This window comes from Mytilus californianus, unplaced genomic scaffold (assembly GCF_021869535.1).
Source record: "Mytilus californianus isolate M0D057914Y unplaced genomic scaffold, xbMytCali1.0.p SCAF_14, whole genome shotgun sequence".
In the NCBI taxonomy this organism is placed as follows: Eukaryota; Metazoa; Mollusca; class Bivalvia; order Mytilida; family Mytilidae; genus Mytilus; species Mytilus californianus.
The window spans coordinates 38079627-38099052 of NW_026262626.1; the positions used below are offsets into that span (position 1 = coordinate 38079627).

General features: G+C 31.0%; 2 protein-coding genes across 3 annotated transcripts in view; both read left to right on the plus strand.

Moving 5' to 3' along the window:
* Positions 1-8649, plus strand: part of LOC127724489 (low density lipoprotein receptor adapter protein 1-B-like) — a 29508-nt gene extending 20859 nt beyond the window's left edge. For both annotated transcript variants that reach the window (XM_052231473.1, XM_052231475.1), the window contains one exon: positions 162-8649. In XM_052231473.1, coding sequence (XP_052087433.1) covers positions 162-345 — 184 coding nt within the window. In that variant the 3' untranslated portion in view covers positions 346-8649. The remainder of the gene's footprint in view (positions 1-161) is intronic.
* A 5947-nt stretch (positions 8650-14596) lies between these two features.
* LOC127724473 (zinc finger C3H1 domain-containing protein-like) overlaps positions 14597-19426 on the plus strand; it is an 87256-nt gene continuing 82426 nt past the window's right edge. Inside the window, exons 1-3 of the mRNA XM_052231440.1 lie at positions 14597-15142; positions 16561-17177; positions 17745-17889. Coding sequence (XP_052087400.1) covers positions 14692-15142; positions 16561-17177; positions 17745-17889 — 1213 coding nt within the window. The 5' untranslated portion in view covers positions 14597-14691. The remainder of the gene's footprint in view (positions 15143-16560; positions 17178-17744; positions 17890-19426) is intronic.

The window sequence follows — 19426 nt, forward strand, 5'->3', positions numbered from 1 at the left end:
AACTTAAGGATTTGAATCATCACCAGACACTGTTAATTATGTGTTTTCAGCATTACATATATTTTTTATTTGTCATAAATTTATTTCCACTGATATTTCTTGCAGTTTTAGATTCATCTATTTCGTCTGTACAATATTTTATTATCATTTATTTTTTTTAGGCTGGCAGAAAATAGAATTAGAAAAGTAGCTGAAGGGCCACCAAGACTGGATAAGATCCCATCCTTCCATACAAATTTAAAAGAGGAAGATATGGATGATTCTATTACAAAATACCTAGACACAAAAACATGTAACGAGGAATTTTCTCGCCAAAGGTCAATGGAAGATCTACTTGTTATATAGCTGCCACCTGATCTCACAAAAAAACCACACAGGGTGCTGTACATTCATCCATAATACAAGTGCTATAGATCTAACAGGTAACCAGTCAGGAAACCAAATCATGCCATGTACTTTTATTGCAGATCTGACTTAGTACCAAAAGTAGGGTACGCATGTATCAGATAATGCCATCCAATTTTTATCACAAGTGCTTTTTTGTTATTAAGTTTTAGTGCTTTGCATTTGTCTCTATGAGATGTAAAAATGCACTTTTAATGTTACTCAGAAATTATTTTTACAGTTTGGGTTATGCAGGATGTGAATTTAAGGTGTTTTTTATGAAAATTGAAAGTCTTATAGTCATAAATAGTGCCCTCTCAAAGAAAATTTTTATTCCTAAAACTCGCACACTTAAAATTTGAATAAAGTTAGTAAAAAAATTTAAACTTAACTAGGTTCATTTCCTCTTATTGTTATCTGATTTATAATGGTCAAAACTTCAAAGGGATAATAATAATAAAGAATGTAAAAGCCCTCAAACCTTGAAATGAATTCAGCTCTAGCATTGTAATTTGATTAATGCACAAGTGCCTGAATATATAGATACAAAGAATTCAAATTTAGAACTGTTAAATAGCAGTTTAATGAATAATAGAAAAAGTATGTAAGAGCTGTCAAACCTTGAAATAAATCTGCATCATGCCTGGTAATTTGATTTTTAGGCAAGTGCCTAAAAAAGTGTGTAAGAGCAGTCAATCCTTCAAATGAGTTTGCATCTAGCCTTGTCATTTGACTTTTGGACAAGTCCCTAAATACATACAAAACAAACACACAGAAAATTTGAAACTGTTGAATAGCAGTGGACTATGTACTAAAAAGGTATGCAAGAGCCCTTAAACCTTGAGATGAATTTGCATCTAGCGTGGTAATTTTGATTTTTTAGTTGTTTGATTTAAATAATGTATATATACAAGCAGATAAATTATTGAATTTACACTATAAGTAATTTTTTTTCCACATCCTGTTCAGTAAATGAATTATAAATGTGCACAGAAAGTAGCCGAAAACCCAGATGCACAATCACACACAGTAAAATTTGAAACTCTTGAATAGTAGTCTAATGAATAAAAACAAATGTATATAAGAGACGTCAGACCTTGAAATGAATTTGCATTTAGTGCTGTGATTTGATTTGGGACAAGTTCCTGAATGCATACGTACAAAGAGATTTACTTTGAAAAAATATGAGAAAGAGCTTTTAGAAAACTGAAGGAAATATATCATACATACTTACATATTTTTTTGTCACCCTGTTCAGTTAATTTATTTTAAAGTGCACAGAAAATAGCTTAACGCACACATACTCAGATAATTTGAAACTGTTGAATAGCAGTGAAATGAATAATAAAAAAGTTTGTAAGAGCCTTCAAACCTTGAAATGAATTCACATCAAGCGTAATAATTTGAAAATTGTACAAGTCCTCAAATACATACATACATACAAAAAGATTTATGTTGAAAAAAGTTGTTCAATGGAATTGAGATAGAGCTGTTTGAAAACTGACTTATATATTGCATACATACAGACCAATAAATTATATTGTTGGCACTGGAAGTCATTTTTTTCCTGTACAGTTATTTAATTATATATGTTCACAGAAAGTAGCCTAAAACACACACAGTTTTGAAACAGTTTTATAGTAGTCAAATATATAATTAAAAAGTATGTAAACTTTCTCCCTATGTTCAAAACCGATTGGTGGCCTTGGGCTGTTTTGGTTGGATTGTGTCTTTGAAACATTCCCCGTTTCCATTCTCTTTTCTAAGGTCCCTCAAACCTTTAAATGAATTTATGTCTAGCGTTGTTATTTGATTGTTGTTCAAGTCCTCCCAAATACATATAGAAAGAGATGTATTTGGAAAAATTTTGGCCTCTGGAAGTGAGATAGAGCTACTGTGGATTTATTATTAGTCGTTAGATACCAGTTTTCATGGGTTTCGTGGGAACAGGATAACCACAAATTCAAATGTTCAACGAATAACAAATTTTCTTTAGGCTGTGTATGCAAAGTTTGGCAAAACCACAAAATCAAACACTCATGAAAATTTAAGTTTTCCTCAATCTACGAAAATTGATACCCACAAAAATAAATGAATCCACAATATATGAAAACTGACTGATATATTGCATACGTACTGAATGATGAATTCTTGAATGTTTTTGTTCATCCTGATCAGTTAATGATGCACACAGAAAGAAGTCTAAAGCACACATACACAAAATTTGAAATTCTTGAATAACTTTCAAAAATTCTTTGTAAGAGCTGTCAAACCTTGAAATAGATTTGAATCTAGTGTGGTAATTTGATTTCTGGGCAAGTTCCTGAGTACATAAATACAAAGAGATTTATGTTAACAAAAAAAGTTGGTTGCTGGATGTAAGAGTCTTCAAACCTTGAAATGAATTCGCATCAAGCGTGATAATTGGATTTTTGTACAAGTCTTCAAATACATTTAAAAGTCTTGAATAGCAGTCAAATGAAAATTAAAAGGTACGTTAGAGCCTTCAAACCTTGGAAGAAATTTTCGTCTATTGTAGATATTTTATTTTAAGACAAGTCCCTGAATACATATATTCATAGAGATTTATTTACACTGAAAAAAGTTTGTCAAATGGAAGAGAGATAGAGCTGTTTGAAAACTGGATGAAATATTGCATACATACTGATACATAAATTATATTAAAAGTATGTAAGAGCTGACAAACCCTTCTAAATATTCGCATCAACCATGGTAATTTGATTTTTGGACAAGTCTCTGTATACATAAATACAAAGAGTTTCAAGTTAAAAAAAAGTTGGCCACTGGAAATATAAAGATGGAACTGTTAGAAAACTGATTGAAATATTTCATACATACTGACAGATTATTTGTATATGTGCACAGAAAGTAGCTTAAAGCACTCATTACACACAGAAAATTTGAAATAGTTCGAATAGCAGTCTAATGAAAAATTATTTTATACTGACAGATAAATTATTGAAATGGCACTGAAAGTCAGTTTTTTTTTTTTTTTTTTTTTCGCCTTGTTCGGTTAATTATATATGTGCACAGAAAGTAGCTTAAATCACACATACACACACAGAACATTTAAAACCGTTGAACAGCAGTCTAATGAAAAATCAAAACTTTGTAAGAGCCCTCAAACCTTGAAATATATTTGCATCTAGGGTTTTAATTTGATTTTAAGTCCCGTCCCTGAATGCATAAATACAAAGAGATATACGTTGAAAAAGGTTGGCCACTGGAAATGTGATAGAGCTGTTAGAAAACTGATTTAAATATTGCAAACATTCTGACAGATTAATAATCATTATTCATGTATGGCTAAATGATTAAGGTTAAAAGTAACAATGTTTAAGGTCTGCTCTAAAACCTGAAGAATTCTGAGAGAGTTTTATAACATAATTAATGAAGAACTTGAATACAAAAACCTATTTCTTAGTTACAATATTTTACAACAGCTAGGTTAATAGTATTGTTGGCAAACTGAAGTTTAAATCTTCTAATGTTAGATATTTCTGATCATGTGAAGTGTTTTTGAAATGCTCCAAACAGAAAGCTAAATGTCTGTTTTATTTTTATTTTTTCTATTAGCTAATATTTTGATGTCAATCTGTTTATGCTAAAAGCAAATTTGTAGTCACATATTGCATGAAAATAGTATATCTGTCATCTGTTTTTACCTTTCATAAATATTCATGTAACTTCCAATTGTAAGGGAGTCTGAGCCAAAAGTTTGGCAAGCAAAAGATAAATAGTAACAGCTTAATTTTAAGGGGAAAAATAAAATGTCCAACTACAATTTGCTCTTCTTCCTGGTTTCCTCATATGACCGCCCTCCTTTTGCTAAGTATGGTTTGTTAGCGTTTGTCTATTATTTGCTTTCATTACCTACCTCAGATTTCCCATACTCCTCAGGCTTCTTATATAGAGTAACTGCCTTAGGTGGTTTTTGTTTATTTTTTTAAATCTAAAAAGAAATAAAGTATTGTAATATACTAGTCATGTTAAGAAGGTTGATATTTTACTTTGAATACATTGAGGCCAGATAAGATAATTTCTAGATTCTAGTCCCTGTTTTCCACTATTTATCTCTTACAGTGATTTGTTAAAAAAAAGGGGAAGGAAAGTTGGGAATCGTTCGTGTTTATACAAGGAAAAAAATAATGAAACTTTACCTGTCTGCACATGTTTTATGAAAGTTCTAATGTGAATTTTGGAACTATTTTCTATGGTCTAGGAAACTTTTCTGCAACATTTATCAATGCACAATGAAAAACAAATGGCTATTTATATTGTTTTCAGAGAATTTATATGGAATTGAGCAAACTTTTACTCAATGACTTTAAAATGTAATTTTTTGGCTATTCCAAGTTGAGAGGGACTGAACATAGTTTAAAAACAGGGTACAATGTAAATGATTTTAATTAATTGAAATGATTTATAAAAAATGTAATATGAATTAGGCATTGTCTGACAATATATTTTTGGATTTATTATGTTATTGGGTTGCTGTCTCATTGATATATACCAGCATCATCATTTATTCACATTCACAATGCCTAGAAATTCAGCTCAGTCCAAAATGTATGGAATTAATGCCAAATTTATTTTTTATCTACCTACTCTTTTGATCCTAAAATTTCTTAATAGAAATTTAAAGGATACAAATATCCATTTATCACCATTTTTCGGAATTTATCACCATTTTTTTGGTATTTATCACCATTTTACTGAATTTACACTCCATTTTAATTAAATATGAAATTATCAAATAAATGATAGATGATAGTTCTCAAAAATAGAGAACCTGAATATAAAATGAGAGAAACTAAATATATTGCTTCCACAATAATTTGTAAATTTAAAAAGAAACCAATATAATATTGCTTGCTCAGCCTTTATTTTAAGCAGAAAAAATTATTATTTTAACAATACACATGCACCTTTTATTGTAATCAGATGTGTTGATCTAAAGGTTTTTGATTAAGGATGTTCGCTACTCTGTTTCAAAATAACAAGCGGTCGTGTGCTTGTTTTCGAGATATAAGCCATTGAAAATTTGGCAGGAAATGATTCTCTCCAGATTTTTCCTAAATTTAACATTGGCACCTTTTTTCTTTCAAAAACAATGAAAAAATAACAAGGAATTTATAAGATTTTCTAATGTGGCTTTTTAAACTATATGTAATAAAATTATGAAAAGAAAAGTAGGGGTTAGCAGGCAAAATTTTTAATGGCACTACATGGATAAAACCAGAGGATTCCGAATATCTGGCTAAAAATAAAAAACAAGAGGAGTGAACATCCTTAACAAATTAAATCACAACATTTGTATGTATAAATACTGAAATTATATTAATAAACAAAATGCAATTACCTCCTATATGATAAATGGGGTCTTATTTGCAATAAATTGACTGTGTTATCAAGAATAATGTATAAAGAAAATAATATGATATATAATGTCCATATAGTCTATGCATTATACAGTAATATACATTATAATAGTTAGATAATAATTGCTTTATAATAACTAGTTATAATTATAAGTTAACAAATTGTTGATTCGTGTAAATACCATTGGTAATCACCTTAATTGATGCACGGCCTTGGGATGAGGGTGATGGAGTAAGAGTATTGATAGGTTTCGATATGACATAATTTGAGGTTTGAGTTATTTCCCTTTGCTGCCATTTTGGAGGAATAAATGGTTGATTTTCCTATCTGACTAACCCATTTGAAACATGTGATACTACCAAGTCTGATAAGATATCCTTACTGGATCTTAGTGATGAATCAAGCAAGGCTAAAAGAAATTAAAGTCTAGCGGTCTAGCATACAACTTGAATTATCTGAATTATGAAGGAATTTGTATAGACCTCCAACATATCAACAAAAGGGATAAACTATTGCTCAAATTGTGTCGATCAAAACCAATTGACAAAAGTCCATGATGTGTTTGTGACCAGGATTGTTTTATGAACTTGCTTTATCTGTGATTTAGATTTGATTAATGTATATGTAATTATATGTAATAACATAACAATGCAATGCTTTATTTTTTTTCCATACATGTATGTTAGAATTTTATTGCGTATTTTTATTAATTCACAAGATGCAAAAGGGTGAGAATTAAAATTAATGTTTTACATTTTAAAATATTGTTGGCTTAATTCACATTATTTAATTTTGCAACGATCTATGTTAAGGCCTTCCTATCAATGTTTATCCATTACACAGGCAATTTTCACTCATTATTTTCGTGTTAAATTGCATTAGGAAAAATTGTCTGTTTGTGAAAGAAATTTGTCATCAAAAAACAATTTTATGTTGTTTTTTTTTCTTGAAAGTTTAAAATTGATTTGATAAAGCTAAAAATATAACAATGTGTTCATAAAATTCTAGAGATTGATCCGTTATAATGTTTGATATATAACCTAGTTTAGATATTCAGTGCCATTATTATAAGCCATATTCATAAGGTTGTTTTATTTAGGTTAAAATCTCTTTAAATTTGTATTTCATACTCCTAAAGGGATTACCATAGTCCAACACCACTCTTAGTTTTTATCTTCCAACCTTGTAACTAATCACCAGTCATCACCATTCTTACTTCTTGACTCTTCTTTTAAAGCAAGATGGACAATTTTTTTAAGTCAAAATAACATTAGAGTACCTGTTATAGACATCAAACTTAAAAGTCTTGCTTTAATTCTACACTTTAAATTGATAACCAGTATTTTCATTGGCCAAATTATATCCATTTAAACTGATTAAAGTTTTCATCCAACTTCAACTGCTTTTCAACAACCACATTTGAAATGTATTCAGGTAGAGATATATCCCATGTTTTTTTTATTACTTTATGATAATTTTGTCTATTAATTTAAGAAAATCTTATAATATTTCAAAATATTAATTAATAAGTTTAGAGTAATTTTTTGATATCAACATTGAACAATAACTAAGTTTTGTAAAATTTAGAACTATTAAGTCCATGTAAATTTGAAATTTGATCTGTACATTTATTATTGTTAATCTGCAGCATAATACCTGATAAATAAATGCAATTTTCATACATAATTAAGAGAATTATTGCAAGTGATAAAGTGTGAGTTTATTTTTTGTGATTTTTGTCTTGTGTGTATTTAACTTCTAACTTAAAAGTAGAGAAAAATGTTGGATTCTCTATACCAGGCACAGGTATTAGTGGTCTTTTCTGTGGTGATCCCAGATCTCACTAGTCTTATTACAAAACTAAATTGTTATTGAAAAGTTTCAATATTAATGAAACTCATATGTAAAAATATTTTTTGTCTACATTTTCTGTAGTAAAATATAGTTATATACTGTAAATTTATAAATTAATGCATGCATTTATTATTGTGAATCCTTGGCAGTTGCCAAAAATGTCAAAAATATATTAATTATGATAGCAAAAATTTTATCAAGGAAAATCAGTACTGAAATTATTATTGCGAACCTAAGACTGTCACATTTTTCGCATTAATATAAACATCTCAGTAATCAATGAATGGCTGGATCCGCCCCCTGTACTTGCACTATGCCACCAAACCATTTTCGCCAGTGTTCTCCCCAGGTCCTTTTAGCATCATGGTAATGTGATATTATATTTCTTCAATGTGATGCTATCTGAATTGGTTTTCTTACAAATTATGTTATGGATGGGATGCTATACTTTTTAGAAACAAGATGGTATTTCAAATTTCCCTGTTAACCAGGATGCTAAATGAAATACCTGGGGAGCTCACCTTTTTCAATGTTGTTACTTTACAGTTTAATCGCATAAGCTGATATTGATTCATGCATGAAGTGAGACATTTACATTGTAAATATTGTTGATCAACAGAATCAATTAGTAAGCAACATAAAGTTAAAACATGTATTGATAATAATTAATATTTACATGTATATATTTAGTTATATATTTCCCCTTTCCAGTTTGTACAAGTCTAAATATATTATATTAAGCATGAAATGGATTGTAAGTATAAAATTGTATATTGAATTTATTTGCATGTAGCCGGTATTTTTCATTATCTGGTTGTCATCTAAAATTTATAACCATGGTAACAGCTTTTTGTTTATTTGTTGGCATTTTTTTTACTAATCATTATGCAATGCAAGTTCTCAGGCTTTAGTTTTGTTTTAAATGTCTAGTTTGTTACTTAGATATCTGAATTTGTAGATCTAAATTGTGTATTTTTGTTGAAAACTTAATAAATTTTTTACCAATTATGTTGGATTTTTGTATGTGTGATGATGATCAGAATATAAAAACTATCTGTACCCATAAGAAAGAAAAATGAGGAACTCACTCAATGACAGAATGGTAAAGTTAGTTTACAAGTACAGAAAAGAATGAACATTACAAATAAAAAAGGTTCTTAATAAAAATCATTACAAGATACTGGATTAATAAGTTCTTACTAGAAACACGAGAAAAAAATTACAAGATAACGAATTTAATTTAATACATTCAATAATTATTTAAAAGCATTACAGTCTGATTAAAATGAAACCTCACTTGCTCCCATGTGCATCAATAAACAAGAGCAAGTGAGAGGTATGATTTAAGTCAGATAGAAAAAATACTGTAAATTCAGAAATTATTGGTTTAAATATTATTACAATTTTTGAAGAATAGACGAAATGGGAGATATGCGATTGTGATCTCGGGAAACTATGTATACAGAAATATTTGATACAGAAATATTTATCTAATATTTAAATGCGAGACAGACTATTCGAATTAATGAAAACCTTGCAAAAATTTCTGAATTTACTCTAGTTATGGTTAGTACTGCTCATCACCAAATATTGAACACAAGATTACTTCACAAGTTTGTGATATTCTGAAATGAATATAGAGGGCTTATTGTCAGAGAAATATCCTTGATTGTACTTGATTTTCATATGATGAAGACATAATCTTTCAATCAGTTTAATTCAGGTCTGGATCTGGCATGTCAGTAACTGCTAGTAGTCCTTTGTTCATTTATGTATCATTGTCATTTTGCTTAGTTTCTTTTGTTACCTATTCTGACATCGGACTCAGACTTCTTTTGAGCTGAGTTTTACTGTGCGTATTGCTATGTGTTTCTTTATTCTACATTGGCTAGAGGTATAGGGGGAGAGTTGAGATCTCACAAAACATGTTCAACCCTGCCGCATTTTTGCGCCTGTCCCAAGTCAGGAGCCTCTGGCCTATGTTAGTCTTGTATGTTTTTTTAATTTTAGTTCATTTATATGTTTTGGAGTCTAGTGTGACATCCATTTTCACTGAACTAGTACACACTTTTATTAGGGGCCAGCTGTAGACCACCTCCGGGTGCGGGATTTTCTCGCTGCGTTGAAGACCCATTGGTGGCCTTGTCTGCTCTTTGGTCGGGTTGTTGTCTCTTTGACATATTCCCCATTTCTATTCTCAATTTTATTTCTTAGTACACGAGTTAATTCCTATAAACGAAAAAATAGAAACACCACAGCTCTACTGATTAAACACAGAACTTGCTGATAATGAGGATGATATTTTTTTTTTGAACAAGTGCAATGTGAATGAATTGTAACAAAGAATTGGATATTTGCTTTGAGATTCTGAACTGATAGCAATTGGTTTTCTCTAAAAATGGTCATTATAGGTCCTTGTTGCAATATTCTACTACAAAAATGTTTTCTACAATTCTGGAGAACAGTCTCTTAATGACAATGTCCATCAGAGTTTGAATAGCAATCTCCTACTGAAAATGCCCATTACAGCTTTAAAAAGCAAATATTTCAGGAAATGTCCATGACAGCGTTGAAGGCTATTTTTCCCAGAACATGTCCATTACTGCTTTTGAAAGCCATTTGTTCCAGAAAATGTCCATCATAGCTCCTGATAACAATTTCCTATAGAAAATGTGCATTACAGCTTTGAATAGCAATCTCCTGCTTAAAATGCCCATCTCCTCCTGAAAATCTTCATTATGGATAGCAATCTCCTTGTGATAATGTCTATTATAGTTCCAGATAACAATCTACTCAAAAAAATATCTTTTATAGCTCGAGATAATAATTTACTCTGCCAAATGTCCATTAAGGCTTTGGGTAGCAATGTACTACTGATAATGCCCCCCAAAAAGCCACAGATAATAATCTACTCAAGAAAATTCCGTAACATCACTGGATAGCAATCTTCTTAAAATGTCCTTGACAGCTCTGGATATCATCCTCCTAAAGATGTTCATTGCAGCTTAAAGAAAAATAAAGGCAACAGTAGTATACCGCTGTACAATAGTCATAATTCGATTAAGCAAAAACAAATCCGTGTAACAAACTAAAACCGAGGGAAACACATTAACTATAAGAGGAAAACAACGGAACAACAGAAACTGAACTACAATAAAAGCAAACAGCAACATACATAGAAACGGACTGTCTGATAACAACTGCCATATTCCTATATATATATATATTATACAAAAAGAGAAAGGATACAAATTACTGTGATAAATATAAAAAGCTCAAATCACAAGTACAAAAAGAACAAAGAGTGGCATACTGGAACTACATAGAGAAATTGATATGTTACTTACCCATTAACGAACCAGACACTCCACCACTCAATCATGCAACACCTTAGAAACTCTTCCAGTATATTAAATTAATCGGCGCAGACAAATCAAGAATAAGCTGCAGAGTCTAAAAAAGGATGGCATTACAGATACTGCTGAAAAAGCTAACATCCTTAATGAAGTTTAAGTAAGTCTTTACTTCAGAAACTAATGGTCCTAAGCCCTCATCCAAATAAAACAGGATTATAAATTTCAACTCCTTGCATAATAAAACTTTTTAACAACATCAACCCTCATAAAGCCACGGCCCAGACAACATCAGTGACCATATCTTAAAAGAATTGCAAGAACATATAGCACCAATTCTCACAATCATATTTAATAAATCACTTGACACTTCGGAGAGACTTCACAGGACTGCTTATTTTGCGCCAAACATAAACCTGTCAACTACAGGCAAATTTCATTGACTTGCATCTGTTGGGCCAAAAATAGAATTCAAATTGTTTGATGTTGACTACCTACCTACCTAAAACGTAGCGTACCCGAAAAAATGTATGACACAAATCATTTCAAATTTTTCTTTTTTAGATTTTTTCCTGCTTTAACGTCGTTTTCTTGTCTAAAACATGTAACTTATGTTGTTGCCAAAAAAAAAATCCTTACCTACCTACCTACCTACCTACCTACTTACCTACCCAACCCTACAAGGCATGGGTAGGCAACATCAAACAAAGCATTTTTTAAGAGTGGCCTTGCAATTAAGTTAATGGAACATATTGTCACAAAACACATCATTAATCATCTTGAGGAAAATAGCATCCTGTACGATCTCCAACATAGCTTTATACATTCTAGATCATGCGAAACACAATAACTATCTTTACTATCAGCTGCAAACACCAACACTCAAGGCCTTATTATGACATATGTCGTCCGCCATTTGATTTCTGAACAAATCCTTTATATTTTTTTTTTCAAATTTGGTTGATTGGTTGTTGTTTGTTTAACTTTCAGAGCAAATATTTCATGCGTCATTGACGACAATTCACCCTGTTTGTAGGGTCACCGCATTAGAAATAAAGATGTGTTATTTGGGAAATTATGTTAGAATAGATTCAAAAGCTTTACAATCATTTTCTGGAGTAAATTTGGTATCCACTTGTTATAATTAAAGTATTTATAGTTTATCATTGTCATGCTCGGTGGAGAGGACTTACTATATCGCGAATGGTTCCTCAAATTATTTTAAATTTATTTTTGAAAATCTAAAGTATCAAAAGTTTAAAAACTGTAAAACTGAAAAAATACAGATCTAAATGTGTGTAATTTATAACAAGTCATCTGTACTATTATTTGTCTGTTTGTCTTTTTATTTTTGGCCATGGCGTTGTCAGTTTGTTTTCGATCTATGAGTTTGACTGTCCCTCTGGTATCTTTCGTCCCTCTTTTATAGTATCATGAGTATATCACATTACTAAACAAGTAATTTAACTTAAAATATGATATATTAAAAAAACCTATTTATATATTGTTTATATTGTAATGCATAGTTTGTAGATACTAATTAGTAGATTAAAGTTTCAATTTTTTACACAAAAATTTAGTTCTCTTGATATGCAAAGGCACAAATCCAGTATAATGGTTTACTTTTATAAATTTTGACTTGGATGGAGAGTTGTCTCATTGGCACTCATACCACATCTTCTTATATCTATTTGCTTATTATTTCTACAGCAAACAAATGGGATATCGGTATATGCGAATAATGGTGTTACAATCGACTATCAGCTTCATTAGGTCCTCTTCAGATTTAATGGCATGCATGTAATTGCTCTGGTAGACCGTTATTACCTGTTCGGTTCATTTCTCACATTACATAGTCTTTTGCAGGTAACAAGGATATGTTTGTCATCTTTATGGCCTTCCATACATAATTTGCATTCCACCGGTTGTTTTATCGAAACAGAAGGTCGACCACACTTTGGTTTTTATAAGTCCTTGTGAGTACTCTAGATTTAAATGTTCATTGACTTACTGATAAACGATCTCTTTTGTTGTCTCTGACACTGCTACAACAAATATTTGGTTTCCAAAAAATCCAGTTGTTTATATCTGACATATCTTTATATTGAACTGTAGATTTTATTAGTTTCCACATTTTTTACATAAGGAAATGCCTGTACCAAGTCAGGAATATGAAAGTTGTTTTCCATTCGTTAGATGTGTTTGAGCTTTTGATTTTGCCATTTGACTTTCCGTTATGAATTTTCCTGGTAGTTCGGTATTTTTGTTATTTTACTTTTTCCGCTATACCTGTCCCCTTTTTTCCGGTTATTTTGACCACACCATGAGTTATTTTTCCCCAATTTTTCTTGGGATTAAGTATGATTTCATGTGCTGATGGCACTGTATTCGTAGGACCTCAGAATGTTTTTAACCTTTTTGTACAAACTATTGGATTTATCACTTTTTGTTGTGTGTTGTCTTATTCCTATCTTATGTTCGATTGAGTTTACATCTTTTGATATTGAAATAGCTGTTTTGTGATTAAGTTGTTAAAGGGAATCTGCTCCAAGTACGATGACGTCCCACACATCAATTTTATGTTGTAATTCGGACCCATTGACATATTAATATATACCTTTGTATAGGAAGAGACCCTCTCGGTGATGTGGGTGTAGATAATAATTCTATTCAAGTTGTGTTGCTTAATATATGACATATAACGGAATAAGATGATTCGTCTTTCAGCCAATGAAAAATCGATATTAAAAGGGCATTAGCTACGAATTCGACAAAAAAAAATTGAAATAAGCGTTTTGTTTTGTTTCAATCATTTATAAAAGCGAATAAAGAAATAATATTTCGCTATTACCAATCAGTTTGGTTCAATTTCGTTAAATAAGATAAAAAACACCATTTGTGTATTTTTGACTTGCAAGTCAATAGTTCAACTCATTTGAATCTGTATTCATACACTTTTAGTTTGACCTTACAATAAAGGAGATGGGTCCATGTCTGCACCTTGTGCCTCATTCATTAAAAAGAAAAGAATGTCAAAATTGAAAAGTGAAACAAGGGAGCCACCAGGAATAACCATTTCATTGACTTGTCCGGTCCGCAAAATTCAACCTTATATAGGTAAAAATATAATAAACATAGTTTAACCCATAACATTAAATCAAACAGACCTACAGTGATTTTTTACAAAGTAGGATTTATCCCTCCCTAAGACAAGATACTATAATGTATCTACGTTGGCTATTTTTTTTTTGTGAAACAAAGCAGGACCAACTCTTTCAATTTGTCTTTTAGTTTGGAATGGGGAATACTTGTGTGAAGTGTAGAGAGTCAAATGTTTTAATACTATTGCAAGATGAAAGAGTCTTAGATTTATGTACTCTAAAAGATCTTTGGAATTTTTCAGTATCCACATCTGATTCACGCCACCTCTAGAAAAGGTAGTTTCTCAATTACTTTGAAGCCCGGCTTTGATTGCTGATAAACTTGATCATGTTAATAATTTAGAAAGAATTTTATTTGTTAACGTCCATTGTCTTCTACTTTAACAAAATTATGCCGTTGGCTTTAAGTAGTACCATATATTTTTCTTAGGTTATCTCCCATTAATTACACGCCATCTTTTTGGTACGTTTCTTCAGAATTGGAATTTAAAACATAAAGCACGTCAATGTTTTATGATTCATAAAGTATTTTAAATATGGACGACACTAAAGAAGAAGGAGAACTCTCAGATGATGATGAAGTCGATACCCACCCTCTGAACAATACCGAAAACACGAAGTCTTACAGAAGTCCGTATGATGACCAGGCAAAATTTCACCAACAACCAGAAAATTATAGACATCCAGTGCGCGATAACTGGTCCACAAATATGCCTCGTTCAATTCACACAAATCCCCATTCACGATCTCATTATTATAATGATTACACGACTCGCGGTGCAGCCCCTCCCCGACCACTTCGGTATGACAGAATAAGAATAAGCCCACAGGAGCATCCAGTTCATATGCCAGTCAGAGACAGAAGAGATTTCAGGCATTACGGAGAAAGAATTAAGAAGTCCTCTGTACAGAATGAAACCACTATTGAAAATCAAAATCAAAATAACGATTCTCAACGTCGATGTGCACCAAATACATCTCCTGGATGTATCCTTTTGAAATATATAATTTCTTAACTTATTTAATTTAGGCAATTTAGATTCCAATCTAATATCCCAAAAAACTCATTCACTGTTAGAATTGCTAAAACCTAGAACAAACTACCAGATAAAATCACTAAGGCCCCATCCATAAATGCCTTTATAAACCGACTAGACAAATATTGGTCTGACGAAGAGCTCTATTATAATGACTATAGAGCAGAAATATCTGGAAGTCACGAACAAAATAGTGATAGAAAAAATTTAAATTATGAGTCTGGTGAAGAGGAGCCTTAGGGATCCTGTACTGGAAATCAAGTATAAGTAACTATAAGTAATAACTTTTTTGTTATTGTTACGTTTTCAACGTAATCGTAGCCAGTGCCTTAAATTTTGCACAAACAAAACTGTACAAATTTGATAGGTAATTAAGACCTGGTTTTAAATCATTAACATGCTTTAGGATTACAAAAAATTAAGGAGCTGCATGGGTTTAGATTTGGATATACAAATATGTTTACAATCAGCTGACTATCTTGCATGTCTTACTATTATTGGCACTGACCCTGCAAAGTAACACTCTATTTTAGATTTTAATCATTCAAAACATGTTCAAAGCCCTCTGGAAATGCTCTAGAACATGTAGAACACAGGGTTTAGCTTAATTTATTTTTAAAATTTTCCGGTGGGGTGGGGGGGCATGTCCCCAGACCCTCCTAATCCTTTTCAGCAATTGGAGGGCTAGTAGATTGATAAATAAATAGCCCTACAGGCTAGTAAAGGAATTTAGTTAAGTGTCAAACCCTGCAAAGGTGTCATTTTGTTCCACAAACATGACAAAAATGAAAGAAAAAAGAACTACTGAATGTCACTTTATACATTTGTATGTATTTTGATTTCAAGTTATAATCAATATGAAATTTTATGGCATGTAGTACTGTAGAATCCAGGAAAAGGCAGTTATGGTCATTTGACCTTACATGTGTAATCTGACAAAAAAATCTGACCATGGTACATGTAACAAACATGACAAAGCTTATTTTCTTTTAAGCTGAGAGAGATAATAGTTATCATGATATCCCACTCATATTTTTTTTTTTGTGTTCCTTATTTTAAGTTTCAGAATTAAATTCAATAAAATATCTTAAATTTTTTTATTTGATAACATAAACAGAAGCTGTGTCAACCTTTTAGATAAATGATGACATAAAAATAAGGAGATGTAAGGATATGGTATAATTGTCAAATAGTCTAGACAATACAACTATAAAATGTTTCCATTCATGTTTATAAAGACCAAGGGACAAAGATGTGATAATACCATATATATACATGTAGCATACATGTATATTTATTGGGAGGGTGTATAAACTGTATACATGGTACATGTTATTGCTTACATTTTAACCTTAACACTATAAACAGTTTGGGAGAAAAGGAAATTAAGAAATGCCAAAATAGATAAAAATAGTAAAGAATATAAAGAAACAGTAGAAAAATATAAATCAGAACTTAAAGGTGTTGAAGACAGGATAAAAATGCTAGAATACAAAGACAAGACAAATCAAGAGAAACAAGGGTCGCTAAAAACTACAGAAATGGAGAATAAAGGAGAGAATGAAAATGCAGACAAAAATATTAGTAGTGAGAACTTGACTGAGGCAACTGAAGTGGAAGGTGAAACTGAAAATCCAAATTTGCTTGAATCAGTTAAAGTTAGAATTGATGAAAGTATAGAAATATTGAACATATCAGAGGAAAAAGTTGAACCAGACGCTGACAGTGAGGAAAACACAGAAGAGGATAAAGATGTTATGATCATCGAACCTCCACCACCAGAGGTCATTGTGTTAGATGATGATGTCACTGAAGATCAAGGTCAAGATAATGTCACTGAAGGTCATTGTCAAGATAATGTCACAGAAGTTCAAGGCCAATATGATGTCTCTGAAGGACAGGATCATGATGCTGTAGAAGAACAGGTTGCAGAAGATGCAGACTCTGAGCAAAAAGTTTTGGCAGATGATGAGATCCAAACAGAGGTTTGTATTGCCTATAAATAAGACCAATACATAAAGATAAAAAAAAAACCATCAGAAAAATAATTGAACATTTTAATTATTTTATATTAAGATTATTAATATAAAATTTCCTTTTATCAACATGACCTCTAATTTCAGTGATCATATATACATGTGCATGAGCAACACGATGGGTGCCACATGTAGAGCATGATCTGCTTGCCCTTTCGGAGCACCTGAGATCACCCCCAGTTTTCGATGGGGTTTCGTGTTGCTCAGTCTTTGGTTTTCTATGTTGTTTTGTGTGCAGTTGTTCGTCTTTTTCTTTTTTGTCCTTTGCGTTGTCGGTTTATTTTTTGACTTGTGGGTTTGAATGTCTTTTTGGTATCCTTCGTCTCTTTTTCTAGAATAACCCTTATTGTATTCAGCTTTATAGAATAGTTAAAATCACCTGAGGTGAAGCACACAATGTCATGAATGTTAGTACAATTGCATAATTTTTTACAGATTCTTTTTTAAAGTTCAATGCAGTGTTTTTTACTTATGCATTAGTGTATGATTCAATGAGATATAATATGTTATTTTTAGGATGAAGAAGATTTAGACGAGTTAGAGTTGAGGAGAATAGCTTTGGCATCATCACTATCACAGACAGAAAAGTTACAGGTTCAAAATGAAGAGGTGAAAAGAAAAAAATCTTTATCAAAATCACCTAAGAAAAGACCAGAAAATAGTATGTTGACTATGGCTAGTATTATAAATTTAGATTTTTATTTGCATATTTTTTGTGGAAAAGATATGAAATTGTTACTGTAAATTCAGAAATTAATGCATGTATAAATTATTCTGCACATCCTTTACCCCTGGCAAAAATGGGAAATCTAATTAATGCGATAGCAAAAATTTTATGATGGAAAATCACTACTAAAATTATGAATGCAAGTTTTTTTAATGCAAACTTGATACTGTCATATTTTTCGCATTAATAAAAACATCACAATATTTTCTGAATTTACATGTACAGTAATCATTAATATCATAAATTAATATAGACTTATTGGATTTGCATTGTAGTCTTAGTACAAATGTATACTGTAAAGTTTGATTTTAGTGTGTTGTTTATTTTCATAAATTTTACACTTATGTATGATAGAATCACGAAGATATCCCATTATAGTCCGTTTGACTTCTATAAATCTTCAGAAAATAATTCTTAAAAATTCATTTTTACAAATAAACATAGAGTGAGAGACCCATATTCGCCGCATAATTTGTTCATTTCCACTTGCATCTGACCTACATTCGAATATTTGGAACTTTTTAGGAAGGTTTCAGAAATTTAACTATATGAAAAAAAAGTTTGATAAAGAAATTATCTTCAAAACATTGGTTAATTGTTCAAAAAAGGAATGCAAACTCAAGAGGAAATCAAGTTGTTCGTGTACCATGGGGGACACATTTTCGCCGCAATGTATGATATGACCATCCTCATTATCCTGATATATTATAAAAACGAATGTTTGCAATTACATGAATTAGCTTGAGAGATCATTCCTATACGATTTTTCTCACAAATATTTACTTTAAGACTGCGCATGATTGCCATATAAATCTTACATAATTGCCAAAATCATTTAAAAACACCTGCGTATTTCTCAATATGTGCGAATAACCTTGGAAATGGGGTAAAGAGGAATATCAACAGTTGTAACATTACAAACAGCCTTTGCCATCTATTTAGGCAAGTATTGGGTAAAGGCACAAACATTTTACAGAAAAAATAGCAAAACGGCGAAAATGTGTCTAAGGCGAATATGCGCCACCCACTCTATATGTTAATGTATGATATATATGAACTCTGACTATGAATATAATAATTTTGGGCCATTAATCAAAAAAGTTACCCATTAGGTCTCTATGTTACTTCTATTTTTTTTTATATAAAATACTTGATGAAGTAAGTATGAATAGTGTAACAGCCTTCCATCCAAAACAAAAACATTAGACATGTGCTTTGAATGATTGTTTCATTGTACCATGTGACTTAACTCATTTAAATATCAAATGATACTATACATGTCATGAAAAATGACCACCATATAAGTTTTTTTTTTATAACTGGTTTAACAGGTTTAAAGCACATGTCTAATGTTTTTGTTTTGAATTGAAGGCTGTTACACTATTCATACTTACTCCATCAAGTATTTTATATAAAAAAAATAGAAGTAGCATAGAGACCTAATGGGTAACTTTTTATACGACCGCAAAAA